The 25542-nt window shown below is 38.3% G+C and overlaps 1 protein-coding gene across 2 annotated transcripts in view; it reads right to left on the bottom strand.

Annotated features, from left to right (window-relative positions):
• Positions 1 to 18523: 18523 nt before the first annotated feature.
• The window catches only part of LOC126470180 (segment polarity protein dishevelled homolog DVL-3), a 122709-nt gene continuing 115690 nt past the window's right edge, over positions 18524 to 25542 (bottom strand). The window contains exons 14-15 of one of the 2 annotated variants that reach the window (XM_050097835.1): positions 24302 to 24604; positions 18524 to 19048 (exon numbers count right to left, since the gene is read on the bottom strand). In XM_050097835.1, coding sequence (XP_049953792.1) covers positions 19038 to 19048; positions 24302 to 24604 — 314 coding nt within the window. In that variant the 3' untranslated portion in view covers positions 18524 to 19037. Of the gene's footprint in view, positions 19049 to 20860; positions 24605 to 25542 lie in introns of those variants that run through there. The other variant, XM_050097834.1, reaches the window with a different exon arrangement.

The raw sequence follows: 25542 nt of genomic DNA on the forward strand, positions 1-25542 counted from the left end.
GAATTTTGCACAGAGCATAACTTAATCATAGCTAACACTTGGTTCAAGAATCATGAAAGAAGGTTGTATACCTGGAAGAATCCTGGAGATACTAAAAGGTATCAGATAGATTACATAATGGTAAGACAGAGATTTAGGAACCAGGTTTTAAATTGTAAGACATTTCCAGGGGCAGATGTGGATTCTGACCACAATCTATTGGTTATGAACTGCAGATTGAAACTGAAGAAACTGCAAAAAGGCGGGAATTTAAGGAGATAGGACCTGGATAAACTGAAAGAACCAGAGGTTGTAGGGAGTTTCAGGGAGAGCATAAGGGAACAATTGACAGGAATGGGGGAAAGAAATACAGTAGAAGAAGAATGGGTAGCTCTGAGGGATGAAGTAGTGAAGGCAGCAGAGGATCAAGTAGGTAAAAAGACGAGGGCTAATAGAAATCCTTGGGTAACAGAAGAAATATTGAATTTAATTGATGAAAGGAGAAAATATAAAAATGCAGTAAATGAAGCAGGCAAAAAGGAATACAAACGTCTCAAAAATGAGATCGACAGGAAGTGCAAAATGGCTAAACAGGGATGGCTAGAGGACAAATGTAAGGATGTAGAGGCTTGTCTCACTAGGGGTAAGATAGATACTGCCTACAGGAAAATTAAAGAGACCTTTGGAGAGAAGAGAACCACTTGTATGAATATCAAGAGCTCAGATGGCAACCCAGTTCTAAGCAAAGAAGGGAAGGCAGAAAGGTGGAAGGAGTATATAGAGGGTTTATACAAGGGCGATGTACTTGAGGACAATATTATGGAAATGGAAGAGGATGTAGATGAAGATACTGCGTGAAGAGTTTGACAGAGCACTGAAAGACCTGAGTCGAAACAAGGCCCTGGGAGTAGACAACATTCCATTAGAACTACTGATGGCCTTGGGAGAGCCAGTCATGACAAAACTCTACCATCTGGTGAGCAAGATGTATGAGACAGGTGAAATACCCACAGACTTCAAGAAGAATATAATAATTCCAATCCCAAAGAAAGCAGGTGTTGACAGATGTGAAAATTACCGAACTATCAGTTTAATAAGTCACAGCTGCAAAATACTAACGCGAATTCTTTACAGACGAATGGAAAAACTGGTAGAAGAGGACCTCGGGGAAGATCAGTTTGGATTCCGTAGAAATGTTGGAACACGTGAGGCAATACTAACCTTACGACTTATCTTAGAAGAAAGATTAAGAAAAGGCAAACCTACGTTTCTAGCATTTGTAGACTTAGAGAAAGCTTTTGACAACGTTAACTGGAATACTCTCTTTCAAATTCTGAAGGTGGCAGGGGTAAAATACAGGGAGCGAAAGGCTATTTATAATTTGTACAGAAACCAGATGGCACTTATAAGAGTCGAGGGGCATGAAAGAGAAGCAGTGGTTGGGAAAGGAGTGAGACAGGGTTGTAGCCTCTCCCCGATGTTATTTAATCTGTATATTGAGCAAGCAGTAAAGGAAACAAAAGAAAAATTCGGAGTAGGTATTAAAATTCATGGAGAAGAAGTAAAAACTTTGAGGTTCGCCAATGACATTGTAATTCTGTCAGAGACAGCAAAGGACTTGGAAGAGCAGTTGAACGGAATGGACAGCGTCTTGAAAGAAGGATATAAGATGAACATCAACAAAAGCAAAACGAGGATAATGGAATGTAGTCAAATTAAATCGGGTGATGCTGAGGGGATTAGATTAGGAAATGAGACACTTAAAGTAGTAAAGGAGTTTTGCTATTTAGGGAGTAAAATAACTGATGATGGTCGAAGTAGAGAGGATATAAAATGTAGACTGGCAATGGCAAGGAAATCGTTTCTGAAGAAGAGAAATTTGTTAACATCGAGTATAGATTTAAGTGTCAGGAAGTCGTTTCTGAAAGTATTTGTATGGAGTGTAGCCATGTATGGAAGTGAAACATGGATGGTAAATAGTTTGGACAAGAAGAGAATAGAAGCTTTTGAAATGTGGTGCTACAGAAGAATGCTGAAGATTAGATGGGTAGATCACGTAACTAATGAGGAGGTATTGAATAGGATTGGGGAGAAGAGAAGTTTGTGGCACAACTTGACTAGAAGAAGGGATCGGTTGGTAGGACATGTTTTGAGGCATCAAGGGATCACAAATTTAGCATTGGAGGGCAGCATGGAGAGTAAAAATCGTAGAGGGAGACCAAGAGATCAATACACTAAGCAGATTCAGAAGGATGTAGGTTGCAGTAGGTACTGGGAGATGAAGAAGCTTGCACAGGATAGCGTAGCATGGAGAGCTGCATCAAACCAGTCTCAGGACTGAAGACCACAACAACAACATGGAATAGAAATTTAGTAATGGAGGTCAAACCCCAGAGTAGGACCAGAGAATGTCAAATGAATGAGGTAATTACACAACAAAACCAAATTGCAAAGCCAACATAACCAGGAGGATGGCAGGGCCAGCATAAACAAGGACACAAAGAGAGGGAGGGGAGAGGGCGAAGGGGAAGTAGCAAAGACAGGAAAGGAGGGGAAGGGCAAGGAAATGCAGCCCGGGAAAGAAGGCTGCAATAGCTCGGGGCCCCATACTCGCCATGCACATACATACAAAAGGACCGTTAGCCCCCAAGGGGGGGGGGCAGAAACATTCCATTTCTTGGAGAACAAACAGAGTTAAAACTACAGGACACTTCAGCAACCAGGAAAGAGAGAGCCATGTCCAATAACAGGCACGAGAGTCCACAATTAAGAAAGGCTACATTCTTCAGAGAAAATCACAATAAGATGTCAAGGAATCTTTCCTTCATGAAAGCAATGCACAGAAAACATTCAGAAGATTTTGAGAGAAAAGTTGTGTGTGATAATGATAAGGAATTCAAGTCATCTAAAATCTAAAGAAAATACGAGGAACTTGAAGAATTGGAGACATCTTTTCAAGAAGAGGTTTTGATGAGAGAGAATTACATTAATGATGTATAAGATAATCTCAGAAAACTGTCTGTATATCTTCATGAGACCACAACTTATCAAGAAAATTTCTTACATACCATCACAGCCACTTGTATTTCAACTGTTACAGCTCAAGAACAGGAAATATGAAGATGTGAAATCAGAATGAGAGAGAATATTCCCTGTACCTAAACACACACCAAAAAAAGTTTTGCATCAACCCGGTTCCCACAACTCCTGAAGATAGACGTTGACTGTGGATATTGTGTCACAGACACAGTTCTTTGGACTGTTCAGGTATGTCACTAACCCTGCCCAAAGATGTAAACAACCATGCATGAGCAGCGCCTATTAGATGGAGGGGGTTTGAAAGCCAATCAGTTGCAGTCATTCCACCAGGAAAGAGTTACACGGCTCATGTTGTCTGTAGTTCATCCATGCCTAGACGGTCAGTACCGCAGCTTGATCATGTCCGCGTTGTTACTTTGTGCCAGGAAGGACTCTCAACAAGGGAAGTGTCCAGGTGCCTCGGGGTGAACCAAAGCGATGTTGTTTGGACATGGAGGAGATAGAGAAAGACAGGAAGTGTCGATGACATGCCTCGCTCAGACCGCCGAAGGGCTACTACTGCAGTGGATGACAGCTATCTACAGATTATGGCTCAAAGGAGCACTGACAGCAATGCCACCATATTGAATAACGCTTTTTGTACAGCCAAAGCACACTGTGTTATGACTCAAACTGTGCACAAGAGGCTGCATGATGCACAACTTCACTCCCGACATCCATGGCGAGGTCCATCTTTGCAACCACGACACCATGCTTCCCTGTGCAGATGGGCCCAACAGCATGCCGAATGGACCAATCAGGATTGGCATCACATTCTCTTCACCAATGAGTATTGCATATGCCTTGATCCAGACAATTGTCAGAGATGTGTTTGGAGGCAACGCAGTCAGGCTGAACACCTTAGACACATTGTCCAGCGAGTGCAGAAAGGTAGAGGTTCCCTGCTGTTTTGGGGTGGCATTATGTGGGGCCGACGTACGCTGCTGGTGGTCATGGAAGGTGCTGCAACGGCTGTACTATACTTGAATGCCACCCTCCGACTGATAGTGCTGCAACCATATCGGCAGCATATTGGTGAGACATTTGCCTTCATGGATGACAATTCGTGCCCCTGTCTTGAACATCTTGTGAATGACTTCCTTCAGGATAATGATATCGTTCGACTAGAGTGGCCAGCATGTTCTCCAGACACCAACCCTATCAAACATGCCTGGGACAGATTGAAAAGGGCTGTTTATGAACGACGTGACTTATGTCGAATCGCCGTTGAGGAGTGGGACACTCTGGACCTAGAGCGTATTGATTAACTTGTGGATAATATGCCACGATGAATACAGGCATGAATCAATGCAAGAGGATGTGCTACTAGGCATTAGAGGTATCGGTGTGTACAGCAATCTGGACCACCAACTCTGAAGGTCTCGCTATATGGTGGTACAACATGCAATGTGTGGTTTTCATGAGCAATAAAAAGGGCGGAAATTAGGTTTATGTTGATCTTTATTCCGGTTTTCTGTACAGGTTCTGGAACTCTCGGAACCGAGGTGATGCAAAACTTTTTTTGATGCGTGTACTATCAGAGAAGAAATTCAGGAGCTGTGGGAGAGGTTGTGGTTTGGAACACATCAGCTTTAATCACTACTGGGGCTTTACTCTGAAGCAAGAATTTAAGTCTCATTTCAACATTTGAGTTGTTGTTGTACTGGACACCACACTGTGTATTATTTGCCAGTTCAATAGTGAAAATTCAAATGGATCAGAAAGACCACAGTTTTAACAAGTTACGAATGGAGGGATTGTACCAAATAATAGCTGTAGTTCTGTCATGAATCCTCTTGGTTACTTGTGGAAACCTTTACATTACTCAGGTGACAGGAGCTGCACTGTAATCCCATACTGTAAGAGAAGAAAAATGATATGATATACATACTACTGCTGCTTCTTCAAAAGATGATTAAAAATATGATATAAACAAAGTAGTATATTTTAAGCACAGAAGTGTTTTTTCAGCATATAAAAAAACTGAGGTGTTTAATAACACTATAGCACGGTAGAATGGACTTGTGTTCCCAAGTAATGAAAATTTTGGTAAATTCCTAAATAGTTTTTTTAAATATCTTAAATAATGGTTCACAGAAGGCTGTAGAACACAACGAGATGGGTCAGGTGGCAGCACCCAGACCCCCCCCCCCCCCCCCCCTAGAAGACAGACACCTCATCCGAATGGCATTACAAGACAGATCTGCATCCTCCTCAGCTCTGACGCAACAGTGTAACACATCGTATACTATCAAGGGTGACAATCCATAGCCGTTCATTATGGCATGTGTTACATGCACGTCATCCACTTCTCCACTTACCTTTCACAAATATGCAGAAACATGCTAGACGACAATGGTGTATGGAATGACATCATGGGGGACAGGAATGACATCAGATAATGTTTTCAGATGAATCAAAGTGCTGTTTGTTTGAAAATCAAGGCCGCATTTCGGTTTGCTGTAGACATGGGGAGCGGCATCACATTGATGCATTCTCACACGACATACAGTGCCAACTCACGGTCTTATGGTGTGGGGGTGCTATCTGGTGCAACCACAAATCACAGTTGGTGCGTTTCCAGGCCACTGCAAGCAGTGTGACCTACGTGAATCTCATTTTGTGACCCATAGCCATACCCTTTCTGCACAACACCCCAGAAGCCATTTTTCAGCAAGGCAATGTATGACCAGATGTTGCTGCACAAACACGTGTGCTTTCTTGGTGTCGCAGGATGTCAGCCTTTTGCCCTGGCCTATCAGATCACCAGACTTGTGTGGGATATGTCAAAACAATAGGTGCAGTGCTGTGACCCAGTGTCAGCCTCTGCGGAACCAGTTGAATGCAGCACAGTTGGCTACACCAAAGGATGCCATTCACACCTTATATGCGTTGATGCTATCACACGTGGAATAAGTTATCAGGGCCCATGGCAGACCCTATGTTTACTAGGCAACAGGGCACACGCTGAACTGAGGTGACTGAAATGCTAATCATTTCTGCAGAATATACTATTGTACACATCCCGTGAATATGAACATCCTATCTCTAGTCGTTCAGGTGTTCTGTCTTTTCTGAACACACGTGTACAAACCACTTCCTTTCTTGACCCAGTTACCACATAGGTCCTACTCGTCACTGCTGAAGCCACCTTCCTATACACAAACATTCCCCATGCCCATGACCTGCTGCTATCAAACACTACTTCCCCAATGCCCTTCTTACTCCAAACCCAATTCCTTGTACACTATGTGATCAAAAGTATCCGGACACCCTCAAAAACACATGTTTTTCATATTAGGAGCATTGTGCTGCCACCTACTGCCAGGTACTCCATATCAGTGACCTCAATAGTCATTATACATCATGAGATAGCAGAATGGGGCACTCCGTGGAACTCACGAACTTCAAACATGGTCAGGTCATTTGGTGTCACTTGTGTCACATGTCTGTACATGAGATTTCCACACCCCTAAACATCCCTAGGTCCACTGTTTCCAATGTGATAGTGAATTGAAAACGTGAAGGGACACGTACAGCACAAAAGCGTATGGGCCTACCTCGTCTGTTGACTGACACAGACTGCCAACAGTTGAAGAGGGTCATAATGTGTAATAGGCAGACATCTATCCAGATCATCACACAGGAATTCCAAACTGCATCAGGATCCACTGCAAGTACTATGAGAGTTAGGCGGAGGTGAGAAAACTTGGATTTCATGGTTGAGCGGCTGCTCATAAGCCACATATCATTCCGGTAAATGCCAAACGATGCCTCGCTTTGTGTAAGGAGCGTAAACATTGGACGATTGAACAGTGGAAAAACGTAGTGTGGAGTGATGAATCACGGTACACAATGTGGCGACCCAATGGCAGGGTGTGCGTATGGCGAATGCCTGGTGAACGTCATCTGCCAGTGTGAGCAGTTACAACAGTAAAATTCAGAGGCGGTGGTGTTATGGTGTGGTCTTGTTTTTCATGGAAGGGGCTTGCACCCCTTGTTTTTTTGCATGGCACTATCACAGCACAGGCCTACAGTGATGTTTTAAGCACCTTCTTGCTTCCCACTGTTGAAGAGCAATTCGGGAATGGCAATTGCATCCTTCAACATGATCGAGCACCTGTTCATAATGCATGGCCTGTGGCAGAATGGTTACACAACAATAACATCCCTGTAATGGACTGGCCTGGACAGAGTCCTGACATGAATCATATAGACCAACTTTGGGACATTTTTGGAACACCTCACCAACCGACATCACATCTCTCCTCAGTGCAGCAATCCGTGAAGAATGGGCTGCCATTCCCCAAGAAACCCTCCAGCACCTGATTGAATGTATGCCTGCGAGAGTGGAAGCTGTCATCAAGTCTAAGGGTGGGTCAACACCATATTAAATTCCAGCATTACTGATGGAGGGTGCCACGAACTTGTAAGTCATATTCAGCCAGGTGTCTGGATACTTTTGATCACAGAGTGTACATCTAACCTATCACATCATCACAAACAACTACTTCTCCTTTGAGGGTAAGGTATATCAACAAATCCTTGGCACAGTCATGGGCACCCTCCTATGCCTATCTGTTTGTGAACCACCAAGAGGAAACCTTCCTAGACTCCCAAACCCTTTGTCTGGTTCAGTTTTACTGATGACCTGAACCCAGGACCAAGGCACCCTGTCTCATTCCTCCACAGCCTCCTCCTCCTCCTCATCATCTCTAATCTGCTTCACCTGGTTCTCTTCCTCAACCCAATGTGCCACCTTCCGGGACATTGGCCTCCACCTCTCTAATGGCGCTCCACACCTCCATTTGCTTCAAACCCACTAACCATAAACAGTAATTGCACATATCCTGGCCACCTGTGGACAGCATACAAGCAGCAAAAGAAATTCCTTTGCTCAGAATGCTGGAGGTGTCACAAAGAGCTTCACAGACACACATTATCACCCAAACCTAGAGCACAAAGAGATTTCCTGTACCATATCCTCATAACCATAAACTTCCTCTCACCCCCAAGAACCACCTGCAAAATAGCACCCCCTCACTCCAATTGCCCAATATCATCCCAGACTGAAGCAAATGAATAATGCCCTTAGAAGGCAAAGACTTTCTATTATCATGCCTAGAAATGAGGGTTCTGCCACCCACGATCCTTTCCCCCCACCCCTCTCTCTCAAGTGGTATTCTGACACCTACCCAACCCACACATTGAGGTCCTTCACTATGCCACTCCATGTGCCAGTCTATGGCCACAGCAGTGGAAGGCCCATTAGCAAGATCTGCCTAATTCACCAACCCGGCACATCCTGCCCTAGTCATGTTCACAGACTCACCCTATCTCATCAGAGGAAGGGTGACCCATGAAAGCAGCTAGGTCATATACCTTCTCTGCTACAATTTCTGCTCATAATTTTATGTGGGCATGACCACCAACCAGTTGTCCACCAGAATGATTGGTCACTGCCAAACTGTGGATAAGAACAGATTCGAATACCCAGTGGTGGAAAATACTGCTGAGCCATATGATAAAATTCAATGGCTGTTTTACAACCCATGCCATCTGGGTCCTTGTCCCCAACACCAGCATTTCAGACTGTATAGATGGGAGTTATCATAACATGTCCTTTGATCCCTTAATCTTACTGGCCTCTGTTTCCACTAATGCAGTGCATCCACACCCTCTACCCAACAGTCTCCCTGTCCTCCGTACTGTCACCCCTCCCATTCCACTCTTCCACTTCATCATCATGTGCTGTACAAACTCGCCAGCTCCTGTGTCTGTGTGTTGCATTTCTATTCTGTGCATCGAATGCCTCTCCCACCTACATTTCTACCCTAAACACTTGCTGCCTCCCTGTCAGCTGTCAGCCACACTTGCTCAACGCCTCCTCCCACCCCTTTTCTCCCTCTACAACCCCGTCCAACACCCCTCAAATCCAGTGTACTTGCCGTTCTGCAGTCTCAGCTTTGTGTGTTCAGCCAGCACAATGTAGCTGCACAGGTGTGTGTGTGTGTGTGTGGGGGGGGGGGGGGGGCGTAGGGGGGGGGGGGGGGGGGGGCTAGGAAGGTTTCCTCTTGATGGTCCACAAACAGGATTATTAATCTGAAAGTTCGTGAATTTTTCATTCTTTTTTTGTGCACCTGTCAACGATTCAATACTTCTACTATTCGGCAAGATGCCTCATTTACTCCAAAATTATTTACATTCTGCCAGAACTTTCCTTACCATAGGTAAGATATAGTTATGCAAAATGCAATGTCATCAGAGATAACACAAGTAGGAAGTTTTGTTCCCTGGTAACTAGTGTTGAAATGCAAGTTTGAGTTATTTATATATTGTTTTCAAACATAGCATTTTAGTGGTTGTTCCTGAAATTAAGAAAAGCATAAGGAACGTTGTTAGTAACTATGTTGTTATGGAATTAAATTATTTTGCTGAAATAGTAACAATAATAATAAGACTGCAGTTCTACACACAGCCCTTTACCTCTAGCCCCCAAATACACTTAAACGTCCATTCCTTATGTTCCCAAAAGACATCACCCCTAAAAAAAACACATGTCAAAACATATAAAATATGTTCCAGACTATATGGATGATACAGCTGATAAGCAGCAGATGTCACTGACCAAAAACTGTAAATGATTCCCGCTGAATATAGGTAACTCCGTACCTATACACATGGGTTCAATTTTCCACAACTGATGCACACTCAAAACGCATATGTTCCTTGTGTCACTGAAAGTGTGAAGTGCATGCACCAAACTGAATAGGAAACCACATCATGTGACAATCAGTGCTAATTAGACCAAATGGCATTAAGTAAGAATTGTGTATGTTACTGTTTTGCTCCTTATCATGGCTTGTATGATAGAAACTTACTTAGTTTTCCTGTAAATATCATCTCTCTCCAGGAACAATTTTGGTCTCAGTATATATAATCGAATTACATTTGGAATGTTACTGCAAAGTTAAAGCATACTGTAAAGCCGAGAAAAATACTGTTTTGTGCTAGAACATTATCAATTAACTCCTAGTTACCTCACTGCCAATCTCTTGACTACAATTTGACAGTATATTTTTTTTATGCAAGTGAAATGTACAACATGTTTACTTAATTATGTGTGAAATTCCCTAAAAATATTAAATGGTCTAGCTAATAATACATCATTTTCCTATTAGTTATCTAGCATTTTCAGAGTTACGTTACTTTAGATGTGACAGAAAAAACAAGACAACATACAAAACAATTTAATATATTTATTTTTTATATATATATATATAATTATGTACATAAATAGGATCTTTTCATAGTAGCAAAAGCATGAGATTAATGCACCTCATACAAGGAAAGTGTAAATAAACAAAAATCAACCATTACCAGTATCACCAACAGCTACATTTCTCATCTAGATCCATGGAAAATATGAACACTAAGGAATCTTTGTGGTATCCATCTGTGTCATTGTTGAAAAATTTACAGTATTTATATATGGAAGATAATTTTAAAGTCTACTTCAAGTTTTATCAGTTTGAAGTTCTGGTAAGTTAAAGAAACAACTGTATATCATATTCTTGAAAATTATTGCTCTGTATTAAATTCTTGTGAGCATCAAAGTATTAGACTGTGGCAGTCCATGACATGTACAATCAATATTTGCCTCTACTCTAAGTTTAGTTTTTGGCTATACTCCATTAGCAACCCACAGGCATACAAATTCATTCTCTCTCTCTCTCTCTCTTTACAAATCCTTCTTTCCAAGAAAATAAAAGCCAGTTTGCAATGACTAACGTAACTTCCACCCACAAATCAGGAGTATATTGAAACATAAGTACACTAAATTTCCTCAGCTGATCCTGTATACTTTATCACATATAAACAAATACACAGTTAAGTTTGTAACTGGTACGAAAAACTACTGGAAGAGCAACAATTTTATGTTAATGTTACACTTGAACTTGCTCTCATATACATGTAAGGAGGACTCCAGCAACAAAAAGTACAAACTTTGCAATAGTCTCAAACAGTGTTTTGATTGCATTTTTATACTCTGACTAATTTTAACATTTACTTTTATGAGAAACTTAAGAATATTTCATACACATCAAACAGCAAAAATTGTATTTTGAATTTCACATATGCCTGTACAATCCATTGTGATGTCAGTCAGTTTCAGCTTATACAATAAAGAATATGGAACTTAGGGCTGGCAATTACTGATTTGATTTTCTTTCTAAGAGTTTTAATTTTTGGTGTAACAGAAAAAGTACTGTTAAGTCCATATTACACATTCACTGAAATCTCATCCATTGCATTAAATCTGACACTCCTGATATATGAGAAAATTACCTACTGAAAGTTGTCTTTCTTGTGTGAAAACTGGCTATTGAAGACATCTTAGACACCACATCATAAGGCAAAATGTATTAAGAGAACTAAAATACTCACTGAGTGCTACACTGTAAGTAAACAGCACATAAGCATGCAATCTGTTCATATTAACATTTATTTACAAATATGGTGTTAGTAGCACTTTTGTTAATGACTGTTCAATAACAATAACCAGCAAATTAAACTTTCAGTACAACTGTGCTAACTGATACTTTCCTTTGCATGACTAAAGTAACAACTCAGCATGTAAACTGTTCTGTAAATGGAATCCTTTGATGGTTCATTTTTTTTAAGACCCAAAACTTTTTGTTAATTAATCTAATTTAAATACAGAATATGATGCAGTTGCAATTTGTATGAGAAAGCAGATTTGGGAATGTTTCCTGGCTGTTATATGAATTGCAACAATTCCCAGTGTACCTATGAAGGCAGCCATCTGGATCCCTCATACTATATAGATCAGGTCAAGTTTTGAACTAAAACAAGAACCAAGTTGGTGCACACCATTTCAGTAACTTGGCTCTCAATATAAGAATAACCAAAGAGAAGTATTTAGCTAATTAGTTGTATTTAATAGAAAAGTATTTAGAATGAAATATTCATGCTGTTCTGGGTTACACCTGTGTGCTTCCAAATTTTATCAACACTTGGAGCAACCACAGTGCTATAAAAAAAACACCCTCGTATTTTGAGTCGGGTGACAGTTCTGAGACACCTTGATGTTTTGGAAGGTGCAATACACATCTGGAAGAAGAGGAGCATGTCACTTCTTTAAACATTGTGATATCTCAACATTATCACCTGGCTCGAAACTCAAGAGTTTTCCCATCAGTAGTATATGCCCGGAATGTCTACATTCACATACACATGTTGTTAAAGCATTTATGCATCCTCATTAGAATCTCTCGAATTGTCCAGCAAGGCAGTGATAAAGAGGATCAAATCCCAAACAATTTCTTTAGGAATGCAGCTGCAGGTTTAGTAGTGAAATTCAGCTCATTACAACTGGCTTAGGCTGCACTAACTGGAAGAGTACATGGACACTTAGTCTTTCTTGACACATTGTCTAAGTTCAACTTCAATTGTCAATAAAGATAAAAATTTTAGAACACCCTCATTAGTCAGGATCTGGAATGTTCCTGCTTCATTTGGCAAGCAAGGCAATAGAGCATTAAATGAGGAATTTAGTGTTATACTGAATACTTTATCCTGTGCAGAAGGTAGGCTATGATCAGAGAATTTGTAACAGGTAATCATATCATATTATTAAACAATATATTAAACAATTATTGATTATGACAATATTGAGTTACAATTACAAAATGTGAAACACTTTGAGTGAGTTCCATTCATTAGGCATATTACATAAAAATACATATCTCAAGAACTCAAGTTTAATCTATTGCCACATGAGACCAATGTTTAGGTTAAGCTTTAGTTTATGATAAGATATAGACTGTATGTTATACACTTGGCAATGGTCAGAACCCTCTCAAAACTCGTCGCATTTTTAAGCTGTTAAAGCCTAATACTGTCATAAACAATAGGAACTGTAATCATAATTAATAAATAATTATCTGACATGACATAGTCACTTTGAGCTTGTAATCAGTCAACAAGCCCAACCATCACACCATAGTATTGCATTATTCTACTTACATACTACTATAGGTTCTGTTAAAGGCAACCTATGAATTGCTTCCAAATTTTACTCTTACGTAACATTACAAAAAGTTTAAAAGTATTATTTCTCAGCTTTAATTGAGAGAGGGATAGATGGGGAAAGTTATAATCTTTAGTCGAAATAATATAAACTTAGTGCATGCCCTGTTTATAGGCTTATTACTTTGAAATCTGATACTAGGAGACCAACTTCAAATTTGATTTTGTTCTCCACTTTGCTGTGTCCATCTTTCTAAGTATATGTGAGATATAATCACAAAAGTTTTGGAGTTTCCATTCCGTTAACTCTGCATAAAAATAGAAGGACAGAATTTACAGAAAAACTTACATAATACTGTATTAGCCACAATTTCTCAACGACACACTTCACAACACTACATGGATTTAATTCAGATGAGATTGCATTTTATTTGCACCAGTAAGTTGGTTATTGCAGAGGGGGTCGTGCTTTTCCCCAAAACCAAGAAAGATAATAATCATTAAGTTTATCTGTTGGAATAACAAAAAGATATAGCATGCCAAACATGAGGTCAATAAATGGCCATCTAAACAAACACTGGGCCGGGTCTATCTTTGTTTGCCTCATCTACACAATACATACACTAACAGAAACAAAACATGCAAAAATTATCCTAATAAGCAGATTAATGATGCAAATTACATCCACAATACTTACAGTGTGATTAAAATAACCTGTTTCTTGAGATGCTTAGTTAACAGGTGAGGAGGGGGCTGAAGGGTGGAAGACACCACTGCCCTGATAATAACAGTAGTGTACAAATCTCTCCCTCTCACACCACCAACAGTTTGGTTGATGTAGTGTACTCTGAAACCATGTTGCCAGTAAATGGCAGCATATGATGTAGAGCATCAGTGGCTTATATGTAGTGGGCTCTGTACATGTAAGCAACAATATTACCAACACCTCTCAATCCAGAGTCGCAAGGTAATTTAATCACACTACAAACTGTTTATCCCCTTTTAAAGCCAATAACATCCTATTATGATAATTTCTTTACTCAGATTTTGGTTTCAATTCCTTCATATTTCTTCTCTAATTCTGTATTTTGCGACAGTATCATTTTACTACAAAGTTTAGGTGTGTATTCTACACACATCTATTTCAATGTTACTTCTTGTTGGAAAGCTGATGACAGGTGACAAAATGTAAGTTGATTCAAGCACTGGGAAGAATTTTTGGTAGAACACGAAAAGTGGTAGCACACAGTTCACAACTGCTGTATTATGTACTAGTATCTTGGGTTAAGTCCCAAACTTGACATTGTGGAATGAAGAAACAATTTTGATGATGATCTGTCAACCAGATGGCAAATTGATGGGCTTTTTCTTTCAGCTTTCTACAGCAAGCAAGTTACGATAATACTAGGTCTCACTATTTTTCCCTCCCTTTAATTTTCACTCTTATTTCGAACAACACATACCTAACATGCACAAACTTGACATATATTTTACAACAGAGTGGAGGACAAGTGTACTTATTGTCAGCTGATCAGAAATCACATCAGTAGATTCTGAGATATGGAAGTTTACCAACAAATACATTTCAAGCAATGGAAAGTTGATTACAACTCAGATACTGAAGCAACAACAGATTCTATTAAAGAAGTGGCTACACATGCCTCAAGTAACTTCAACATTTTTCTTAAGTAGGTTCTCCAATACTCATATCACACACAACCTCTGAACCTCAGGAGATTTCACTTATTAAGTACTGTTATTTGGTCTATGGAAAACCAGCAGAGGTCGGTAAAGACAAGATGAACTAACAGTGAATAACAGTTCTGAGGGGATGCCGATAAGTAATGACTCCAAATTTTTTATTCTGTTTTCAACATTGGTTGAGGTATTCCATCTCATGCATATTACTCCATTGACTTTTCCACTTCACTGACGCAAGGTGCAACCTTCTGCCACTAGTGGGCTCCAAACTGTAGTGTGTCATGTGGCAGTGTGTAACATAATTAAGTTGGTGTGTGAGAGCCCTTAAGGAAACTGAAAGCACAAATCTGACGAGTTTGTCCACACACAGAGCACCTTCTCCTTCAGCATGACAACACCAGAGCACATATAAGTGCTGTGACATCTGCAACAATGCAATGCCTTGGGTTCACTGTCATCATTTCCAAAACTTAAACAACACATTCACATACTTCACTTTGGTAGCGATGAAGTGGTAGAACCAGAGGTGGGGTTGTAACTCTGTCAACAAAATCAAACATTCTACAGTGATGGTATCAACAAACTGGTCTCTTGTTGGGAGCAATATGTTCATTGTCAGGGTGATTATGTTGAGAATTAAATATGTAGACATAAATAAAGTTATAGAATGTTAACAGACTTTGTTTTATTTAGAAAGATTTAAGAGTTTTGACTAACAAAATTCTGTAGCATAACTTTTCAGCATTCCCTCATACGAAGCCCAATGGGAAGTCTGTGAGTGGTAATATTTTTGAAACTTTCCAATGAAGCTGTTGGAGTGTACATTTATAAGGTCATATTGTAATATTCCAGGGTTATTGGTTTGAATGAAAAGTGTGTGTCAGAATACAGATCTAACAAATACTTAGCTGAATCAGTAGGAGATGATGCCACTGAGAAAATTTGGGATGACATAGCAGTGTGTTAACTGTACAAACCAAAATAGTTAAGGAATTCATTTTATAAAAACATTTCACTAAGTACCTGTAACAGCTACCAGTATGAGAAATTCTCTCTGAAGCCATTCTTCCCAAGAACACTTATATTGTTTTGTTGCAAATCGGTTTAATTTACAGTGTGATCCATGGTTCATTTTATTTACTTGTGTACTGGTCATTTTGCATTTTATTGTTGCACACAGGCATTATTTATAAACTAAGTGTGGTTTGCTTATGTTGGCAAATTGCAAGACTAATAATACTTATCTTGCCCAATTTAACTTGCACAGATAGAAAATTCTATAAAAAGTATGGAAACAATTAACAGTGTTAGTTACATTTTACCTAACTGTTCCACAGGTGTGATCTTATTTCATATCTGAACAGTACAGGGAAGCTGGTAAATGCCAAATGACTGACTAGAACACAAAACAGTCACTGTCCATTACAAACATGTACTGTTGAAATTGTAAACAGCTTCAAAATAAGGCACCATATTTTCTTATGATAATACACACTCATCACAAGCTGTTATTAAACCAAGTAACCACTATAACAAATTTACCTGGTTAATTAACTCAAGCATATACACAAATCTATACAAAAAAATCAGCCACTGTAGATTTTAAATGTTGCTATATTATCTTGGCTTGAGATGAATGAACTCATGTTTCACACTAAGCTCACGGAATGTACCACACTAAATCTGACGTTGGTGATCTGAATGTTTTGATATTACAAGTCAGATGTGCCTACAGTACATCCGAGTAAGTTACGTATAAATTATCTTTTGTTAATTCCTTGCTCACATCTGTATCATAAGGCACATTTAACAATGGAAAGCATTAACTTTGATGCAATTACACACAGCAATTTCATGGCAAGAAATGAATGTCAGTATCACAACATTATGCATGCTAACCATGTTTGTCTTATCCCAGAAATGCTACAGCAAGCAGCCTACATTCCCAACATGATAAAATATTTCCCTCAATGCATGCAGAAGTAAGTGTGCGTGCGTGCGTGCGTGCGTGCGCGCGCGCGCACGCACGCACGCACGCACGCCCGCACGCCTGCACGCACGCACGCACACACACACACACACACACACACACACACACACACACACACACGAGCGTGCTGACGAAGCAATATATCATTTTTAGGTATTTACTATGTTCAACTCCTGCAACACAAAATTAAGTACTGTTTATTGGCAGTTATACCAAATTAAATAATAATTTATGGTGAGTTCATCACAAAAAGGGCATGAGTGATTTAAGTTGTGGGTGTCTTATAGAATATGATCTCCAATTACTGTACCTGCCTAAGTACTAATACCGCTGTTACATTTATCATTTAGAAATTTGTATACCAATAATAAAATTAATAATAATAATAATTATTATTATTATTAGATTTCACTTGTGTCTCTTTCCCTCAGCAATCTATTCATTTCCACTCAACTCTGAAGAACCAATGACTTGGCTAAAATTGCCACGAAACTTTACAAATTGGCAAGACATGCGACAACATGCACATTCGAAAGACATGCAGAATTTCAAACAATATGCAGTCCACTTCCACAAAACACCCATGCACAACATGTATTTTCACGGCATTGTCTCTTCGTCGTATATTTTTCTGAAGAACCATACTCCTAATATATTCTCTGTGATACATCAGTCCAGTAATGATGCAATCATCAACTTTGTCTGCATATTACATTTAAAATACCATCTTAATCCGTATCTTGTTGAGAGATGCAGCATTAGTGATACCTCTCACATAGATTTTGCACACAGACATGTACAAAATATTTTGTTTGAACTTGCAATCATGAGGGTATGAACTCGGGGAAAAGGGCAGGGGGGCCGGGGGGGGGGGGGGGGGCGGCATTATTTAAATTTCATGATGTTCAGTACCAACAAACTGACTTGTTTTGCCTACTCACTCTACAATGTACGTTAAGTTTGCACATATGGAGCTACACATCACTAAACTCAAAAGAAACGAAATTTTCTGTTGCAGAGTACTGAACTGCTTACAAGATTACTTTTTTGGGGGTACATGCCAATTCTTAACAGACAGGTATTAGCAAACAGAAGCTGCAGAATTTATGCAATGCCCCACAAAAAATTGTGAAAATCTACTGAATTACTTTCACAATTCTCAAGCCCGAAGCAATGTCATGTTTTCATCAAATGTTTAACTTGTCACCGGAGGGGGGGGCAGTGGGGGGGGGGGGGGGTACAATATAGTAACCATCACAAACTACAAAATGTTTCCTATTGACTAAAGTAAAATAAGCAATAATTAATTGCACTTTACAGAATGTGGTTATAACATGGAAGTGATCTTTCAACCTGAGTTTAACTGCACACCTATCAAAGGCTAATTATCAGAAGATAAACATAGGTAAGTACGTCTTGAGCACCTACCTCATTTTAAACAATTTTTAAAATGTTTTAATGATAAATTCAGTAATTTTATAGAAAAACGAGTACAGCATAAAATACCATTTGCACCAACAAATGTTTTCATATTGCACAGGCTCATTAAAACTCAGGTCATGTCACTAAATGCTCAAAAAAGCATTATTTCTAAGTCTATGCAAAAAAAAGTTTGTTTGAACACCACCTTAAATATCAATGTAGTCAAAGAAAATCACATATTTGGCATAAAATAAATTTGAAATGCTGCATAGCAAATTCTTGTAAGTAACTGTCCTGGAAACTGCAAAAACATCACATCAGAAGGTCTACCAAATATAAGTGTAAATGCAACATGTTTAGAATAAATGGACTAGAAAATGACGCCAACACTATAAACTGCTTCATGACAATATCACATCAATAGCTCTTACAGTTATACATGAAACATTACACTTATTACATTAACTTATTAGAAGACACTGTCATGACATTGTTTTCTATTTAAGTCATGTAATTTTGTACAAAATTCAGTAACTGTTCTCGATGAGCAGTGGGCACCTGAAATTTCATTTTCCACTTTGAAAGGATGATTGTACTCTTCTGTAGTTTTATACAAAACATGGAAAAACTTTAATCTGACCTGCACTCTCCTGTCCCTATCACACTGTTGAGATGACTCACAGTTGTCACTAAGATATTAGTTTCACCACATTTCACTAGCCCCACAAAATTTGCACCATCTTGTGCGTTTCACATATCTTCTCAACCCATAAGCCCACAACAAATTCTGGAATTTTTACTCTTGGGAATGGTGTCATCGTCCACCTGAAAAAGGTTCAGCAATTTAAGATTCTAGGATTTTTACAGTCCCATGCTGAGCAGGAGAAATTACTATAAGACTATAGCAATCTTATTAAATCCGCAGTGGTAACGGTTAAGTATGGAGTCAATAATGTATATTTCTTTATGTTTTGTCTTCTTTGTCTATTCTTTAGACAGTGAATGTGGCAGCACATCACACTTCCAAGCAAGTACATACCCAAAGTATTTTAAATATCTGAGACAGGGAAAATTCATGAATACACCTAACCCAGACAAAAAATGATCACTAGTAAATAATTTATAGCTATCCAAGTGTGTGTGTGTGTGTGTGTGTGTGTGTGTGTGGTTTTTTAAGAACATTTGCAAGTGCACAAGTTGCATGCATACATGTGTCTTGGGAAGCAAGTAACAGACTACTGAGAATGGTAAAAAAAAAAACATAGAAATGAATAATTAGCCAAATATAATATACTGTACGACTCATTTAAAAGGATGAGGGGTGTGTGTGCATTATATATTTGGATTAAACATGACACAATTTTAATGCAAGTCAGGGTACCCAGCTACACAGCAACATGAGACCTAAAGAAAAAAAACTGATTAACACAGAACACAAACATGATGCAAAGAATGTGAGTTTGGACCACCACTCACTCACCTGGTAAAGCTCATACTCACAGTTGGACACTGCCAACAAAATGCTTATGAGACGTACAGAGCTTTTTGAAGTAAAATTTATTTACATGGAGATGGCAGAGAAAGAGAAAATCAGAACCAAGGTTATAATTATGTAACTGAGATGACTATTTCATCAACAACTATGGGTTGTAAGAGATGAAGAGTACATTCTGGGGAAAAAGGCACTGCATTTGATAACAAAATTAAATTCCAGAACTGTTCAATAGTTCCTTCATGTTCTCTCTGCCAGTTTACTACAATTTTTTCACACTCCAAAACATCATGCTTTTTGTTTGATGTAATTATAGGCACTGCCTCAGTTTTTTTTTTTTTTTTTTTTTTTGGCTTTGAGTAAGCTCTGCTTGTCTACAGAACTAGCCTCAGAAGACCTGACTCTTGTTGTTCCCTGTTGAGCTCAACATTATTTCATTTAACATAATGACTTTAAACAGAAATTTTGGAACAAATTTTTCAGTAACCTGTGATGTTTATATGATGATATTATTACTATTTTAGTGTTTACTCACATGCTATTGCACACTCACTGAACAAGTATGATCACTTTATGACTTCACAGCAGGTATTTATATTGCCCGCAACTTATCTGATTGTGTACAAGTTCCTTAGCATGACTTGAATGCTATCTCCTCTGTTTAACTGACAAAGAAAATTTCTATATTCCCAGCACACAAACATCAGTATCAACAAAACTATCATAACTATTAATAATGTTGATCACAGTTGTAAAAGTAAATGTATACAAGGGAAGACCCAAACTGTGTGCCGACTATGCACAATGACAGATCATTTCAGGAAATCAGTTTGTGAAAATTTCACACCCATGAAGAAAATTCATTTCAACAGTTGGAAAGGTTGTGGTAAAGTGAGTAATGAAATATGGTCTGTTAGTACTCACACGGTTAAGCTGCCTCCTAGTGAGTTGGCAAGTTGAATTATACAGCAAATCCAAAACAATTTAACACTGAGTCAAAGAAAACAATTTTGTTGTTGGTGTCAATTATAAATGAGGACCAGGCAAAAGGATGAGGAAGCAGGCATGCACAATTTCGGTATGATGAAATGTATTTCTCATTATTGATGTCGGGCCAATGTAAAATAAAAAGAAACAAAAGCAAATTTATGTATTATGACTTTATTTACATCAGTGTATCATCATTTTTGTCCCAGCTGTTTCAGGAAATCTGCTCCTGAGAAGACAGTCAAATAGCTCTAACTAAAAATCACTCACAGTCCTGAACCTTTTAGTTACATTAAAAAGTCTAACGAGCATTTCTTAATGCAACATATGATTATTTAGGTGGTACATTTACCACATCATCTCTTTATGATTCAAGAGATTTTGACAATTGTGCTTCTGTAGACATGTAGAAGAACATGAAAACTCAAATAGCTCCCATGAACTTCAAAGGAACATTCATAACAGACTTCATATGGGTATCTATACATGCATGAACAGGACACAAACAGTTGATTAAAGCAAAAACATAGCACTGGAACACCTGAAACTTAATGGTTGTGGCATCTACTATTCATCATCGTCATCATCATCATCATCATCCAAAAATTACCTTTTTAATAACAAAGTTTATGCTGTATTAATTCATCACAAAGTAGAATTTAAGTGATTGTGAAATGTTGTTATGAACTCCATGTTATACCATTCATGTTATCCTGCATGATGATATTACAAGAAGCGTGCTCAAATTTGAATGTAAAAATATAAATGTTAAAACAATTTTTACACATGCTCTGTGCAGTCAAATTTTAATGTTTCAAATATGCCACTGTTATGAAATAATCTACATGTTTTATTATCACAGTAACTGATATTACACTTCACGTTTTATCCCTTGCTGCCAGATATCTCCTCAAATCTTACATCATCATGTACAAATGGCAAAAAATTCGCTGCACCTCTCTTTCTGCGAAATATCATCATCCTTTTATCACAACTGCATATTAAGTATCAGATTTCAAAAGTGTTCATAGCTGTTATGAAGAATTCTACAAATTTCTGCCCTTCACAGTAGATTCCAATGACACCTTGAAGAAGGTGATACTTATAATGTATATGAAATACAAGGAAGTCTTAAGTACTCAACAAAATTTCATGATGGTACTTCATGAAATAAAATGTAAATGTAAGTACAACAACATCTTAAGTGCTGTATTATGGTAAGTGCATTTTGTACTTATGGTCAAAGGTTAAGACATTATAAGTAAATCATCATGCTGAAACTGTTGTCTACAGCTACTTATTGGGATGGATCAAATTTTGGAGTCTGAAAAATCATGACAATTCATTTTAAGTCAATCAACTTTTCACAAAGAAACGTAACCAAGATGAAAAATTTGATGACAGAAAGAAAATGCTGTCAATTATTGACATTACAAAAGAAGAAACTGAACAAACACTACAATAGCAACAACACTTTTTCTTTCTTATCCTAAACAAGATTTGTCAGGCTGTACATGATTTTAATGGGAAAAATAGGATACCTTGTTTCTTTTCTGACTAAAACCAAGAGATACGGTAACAGCAAGGAAAAGTAACCCATAGTTCAAAGGCAACTAATTCACATGCATTAAATTACGCAATGTAGAAGAAAAATTTTATGTTCAGAAAATATTCAGAGAGTGAAGATCAAAGAACACTCTTCTCTGTACAAGACTGCCACTTCATAAGAAAGTCTTTCTATTGTTGATAAGACAGATATCATAAGTGATTTCATTGCATCCATTAGGTTAACACAATACACTGGCAGTATCAAAATTAAATACATCGTAAGTACATATTACAATACAACAATGTCACAAATCAAATAAGTAAAAATGACAAAAATCTCTATTCTGAAAACTGACTCAAATTACACACTTTTTAAAAAAATCATTTAGAATTTAGTCTTTTCCCACCTGTGAAAAATGGAATGATCAAAGTTCAGGAAACAATTTCTGTCCCCAATGACACCTTAAAAATTTGATAACAACAATACAGAACAAACTGACAGATAAATGACAATAACCACTGCAGTATGAAGTTCCAAGCATAAAAAAGGCAAATGCAGCTCTCAGAAGAAGCCAAATGGTATGATAATGACACAGAAGTCCAAGCAAAGCACACATAAAGGGTTCCAAAACAGTGAAAAGTTCTGATTTTATTGTTAAGTTAATAAACATTTCTGACTCGTGTTCATTGTGATGGAAATCTCACAATATTAAGTTCAACTACAACATCTGTCTGTGAATCTGTCCTGTGAACTACAGATGGGTAACAAGATGAGGAAATGTGTAGATAAATAATACACAATTTCCAAAAAAGGCTGAAGTATTATGGTTTCTGGCAATTGTTCACATTATCTTGAATCCCTCATACACAGCCCAACAAAAGGCTGATGATATGAAAAATAAATTACACTCTATGATGATACACACACAAGAACAAAATTCTGTTGTGGAAAATTGATGATAAAAATTTAGTTGCAGGAGAATCTCATTAAAATGACTTAAAATGAGACAGAGTACACATATATTGTGTAGAAAACTGCTACGTACTAAAGTAATAACTTCTTCAGTTGTTGTTGTATGAGGTGTAACTCAGTAGGCCTATTTCAGAAAAAAATAACCAACTTCTTGAAAGATGGAATGTACCAAATCAAACTGCCACTTTAAGTAAATGGTAGAACACACACACACACACACACACACACACACACACACACACACACACACACACACACACACACACACACACAACTTGAAATGATTTCAAAGTCATCAAATGAAGTCTTAGTACACAGACTTTAAAAAAAAATTACTTTCAATGTAAAATGCAAATTTATCCAATGGCACACACCTACAAATGTATGGTAAGTGTGAAACAATGAACGGATGGATGAACAACAAATGTCTAATCAAAATATGCAAGGTCTGTCCCCTATAAAAATGAGGAGTAAGTACGACTTTATCACAAAGTTTTCATAAATCATCTCCAATTACAACAATCACTGTTCCACTGAATCTGCCTAATGCAAACTGACAAGAATATACTAAAGAAAAGCATACAAAACACCCTCAGTTTATGACAGCCAAAAATTTAAATGACCTCGCACATGAAATCACTTACTTTCGAAAGTATCTGGCCAACAAACTCATAAAATATAATCACAGTTCTTCATGTACAAGTTAGTAAAGCTGTTTCGCTATACTTCCTGAAGCTATACCGACTGTCTATCAACCACAAAAAGACATACATGCCTGAAAATAAGTCGAAGACAGGCACAATGTTATAATATATACAACAGAATTGACGAGATTATAACTGAGCTGTATTATAATTCCACCAGTAACTGCCCATCTCTTTGTACACATACATGCAGCAATATTTCTTTCTTGCACATAGTGCTACATTACAGAAGAATAATTTCAGTCCACCCAATGACATCAGTTTTGGGGATTCTGCAGCTTAATCATGTGCAGGCACACTGTGGATGAGCTACATCACGTCCACAAAGAATTCACAAGGGTTGCCCATAGCGATACGAAAAGACTGCCTACTACCAGAGAGGTCCTGAGCGTGCTGGAGGGGATGACGATGTTGGGAAGGTGGTGGTCCTGCTGTGGAAGCCGTGGCCACAGAGCGCTCTGAGCCACTGGAACGTGAGCGAGACCCTCCGGATCGACGACCTTTACCACCGCCGCCTTCGCCCTCGCTGCCGCCAGAGCTGCCCGCTGACTTTCCAGTTCCCCCGACGCCACTGCTGCCTCCTCCCCCACCACCTCCTCCTCCTCCTCCTCCCCCTACAGCTGCTTCACCTCCACTGCCTTCCTTGCATGCAGCTTCCGAATCGTTGCTGCTACCACCTATGGACATAGAATGGCATTTACTAAGGTTATTATAATAAAAGTGAAAAGTAATAAATATTGTGCCATTTTAATAATAAGGAAATAAGGTTTGTTAGTGATCACACCAAAATAAGGATTGACAGTCTATGTCAGTTTTTTCCTATTACCCCACTGTTGCATACACCTCCACAGAGCACACAGTAGGAATCTCATCTTTTTTCCAAAACGGGCATCAATAAATGCAGTAACGGTTAACAGATGTTTGTGATTATGAAAAAATAGCAAACACTTTGAATTTCACAATTGAGGGTAATAGTAATTTTGATCATGTATAACAAGTTATAAGATTCTAAGTTTATCCTTAATAAGTGTAACACAGAGAGCAGAGAGGAAATGAATAAAATTTTCAGATCATCATCGTCATCTTTCTCCTCCATTTCTATCGTGAAGTATTTGATAGGTTCTCACAATCATTCTGGAGATTTTGAAACTGTACCATCTGAAGATCATCATTAAGAATAACACATCAACTGAAGAAACAATGTTTAAGTAAATTTTGGGGTTACATTTGACACACAGAACTACTGTTACATGTTAAGTAATATGAAATTCATTGAATAAAAAATATTAGAACTATCAGGACAAGTAAAGAATACAATGTTAATGACCAAAATACTGCTCTTACGTAAAAAGCTGTAAATCCTTTGCTCAGTTTACCTGCTTCTAATGACCTCGTAACCAACAGGATGTTACATCCTTTTCTTAATTTACTCAAAAGAATATGGCAAATCATCCGATACCTCTGAAAACGTAAAACCAAATGTATTTTCTTTACAGCTTTCAGCAGGAGACGCACTGAGTGCAGATTCATATGGTAACAGCAGCAAGAATAACGGGTCATTTGTTTTCACCCAACAGATACAGATTCAAAAACACGGACAAATGTTGGCAAACAA

The sequence above is a fragment of the Schistocerca serialis genome, chromosome 3 (genome assembly GCF_023864345.2).
Source record: "Schistocerca serialis cubense isolate TAMUIC-IGC-003099 chromosome 3, iqSchSeri2.2, whole genome shotgun sequence".
NCBI lineage: Eukaryota > Metazoa > Arthropoda > Insecta > Orthoptera > Acrididae > Schistocerca > Schistocerca serialis.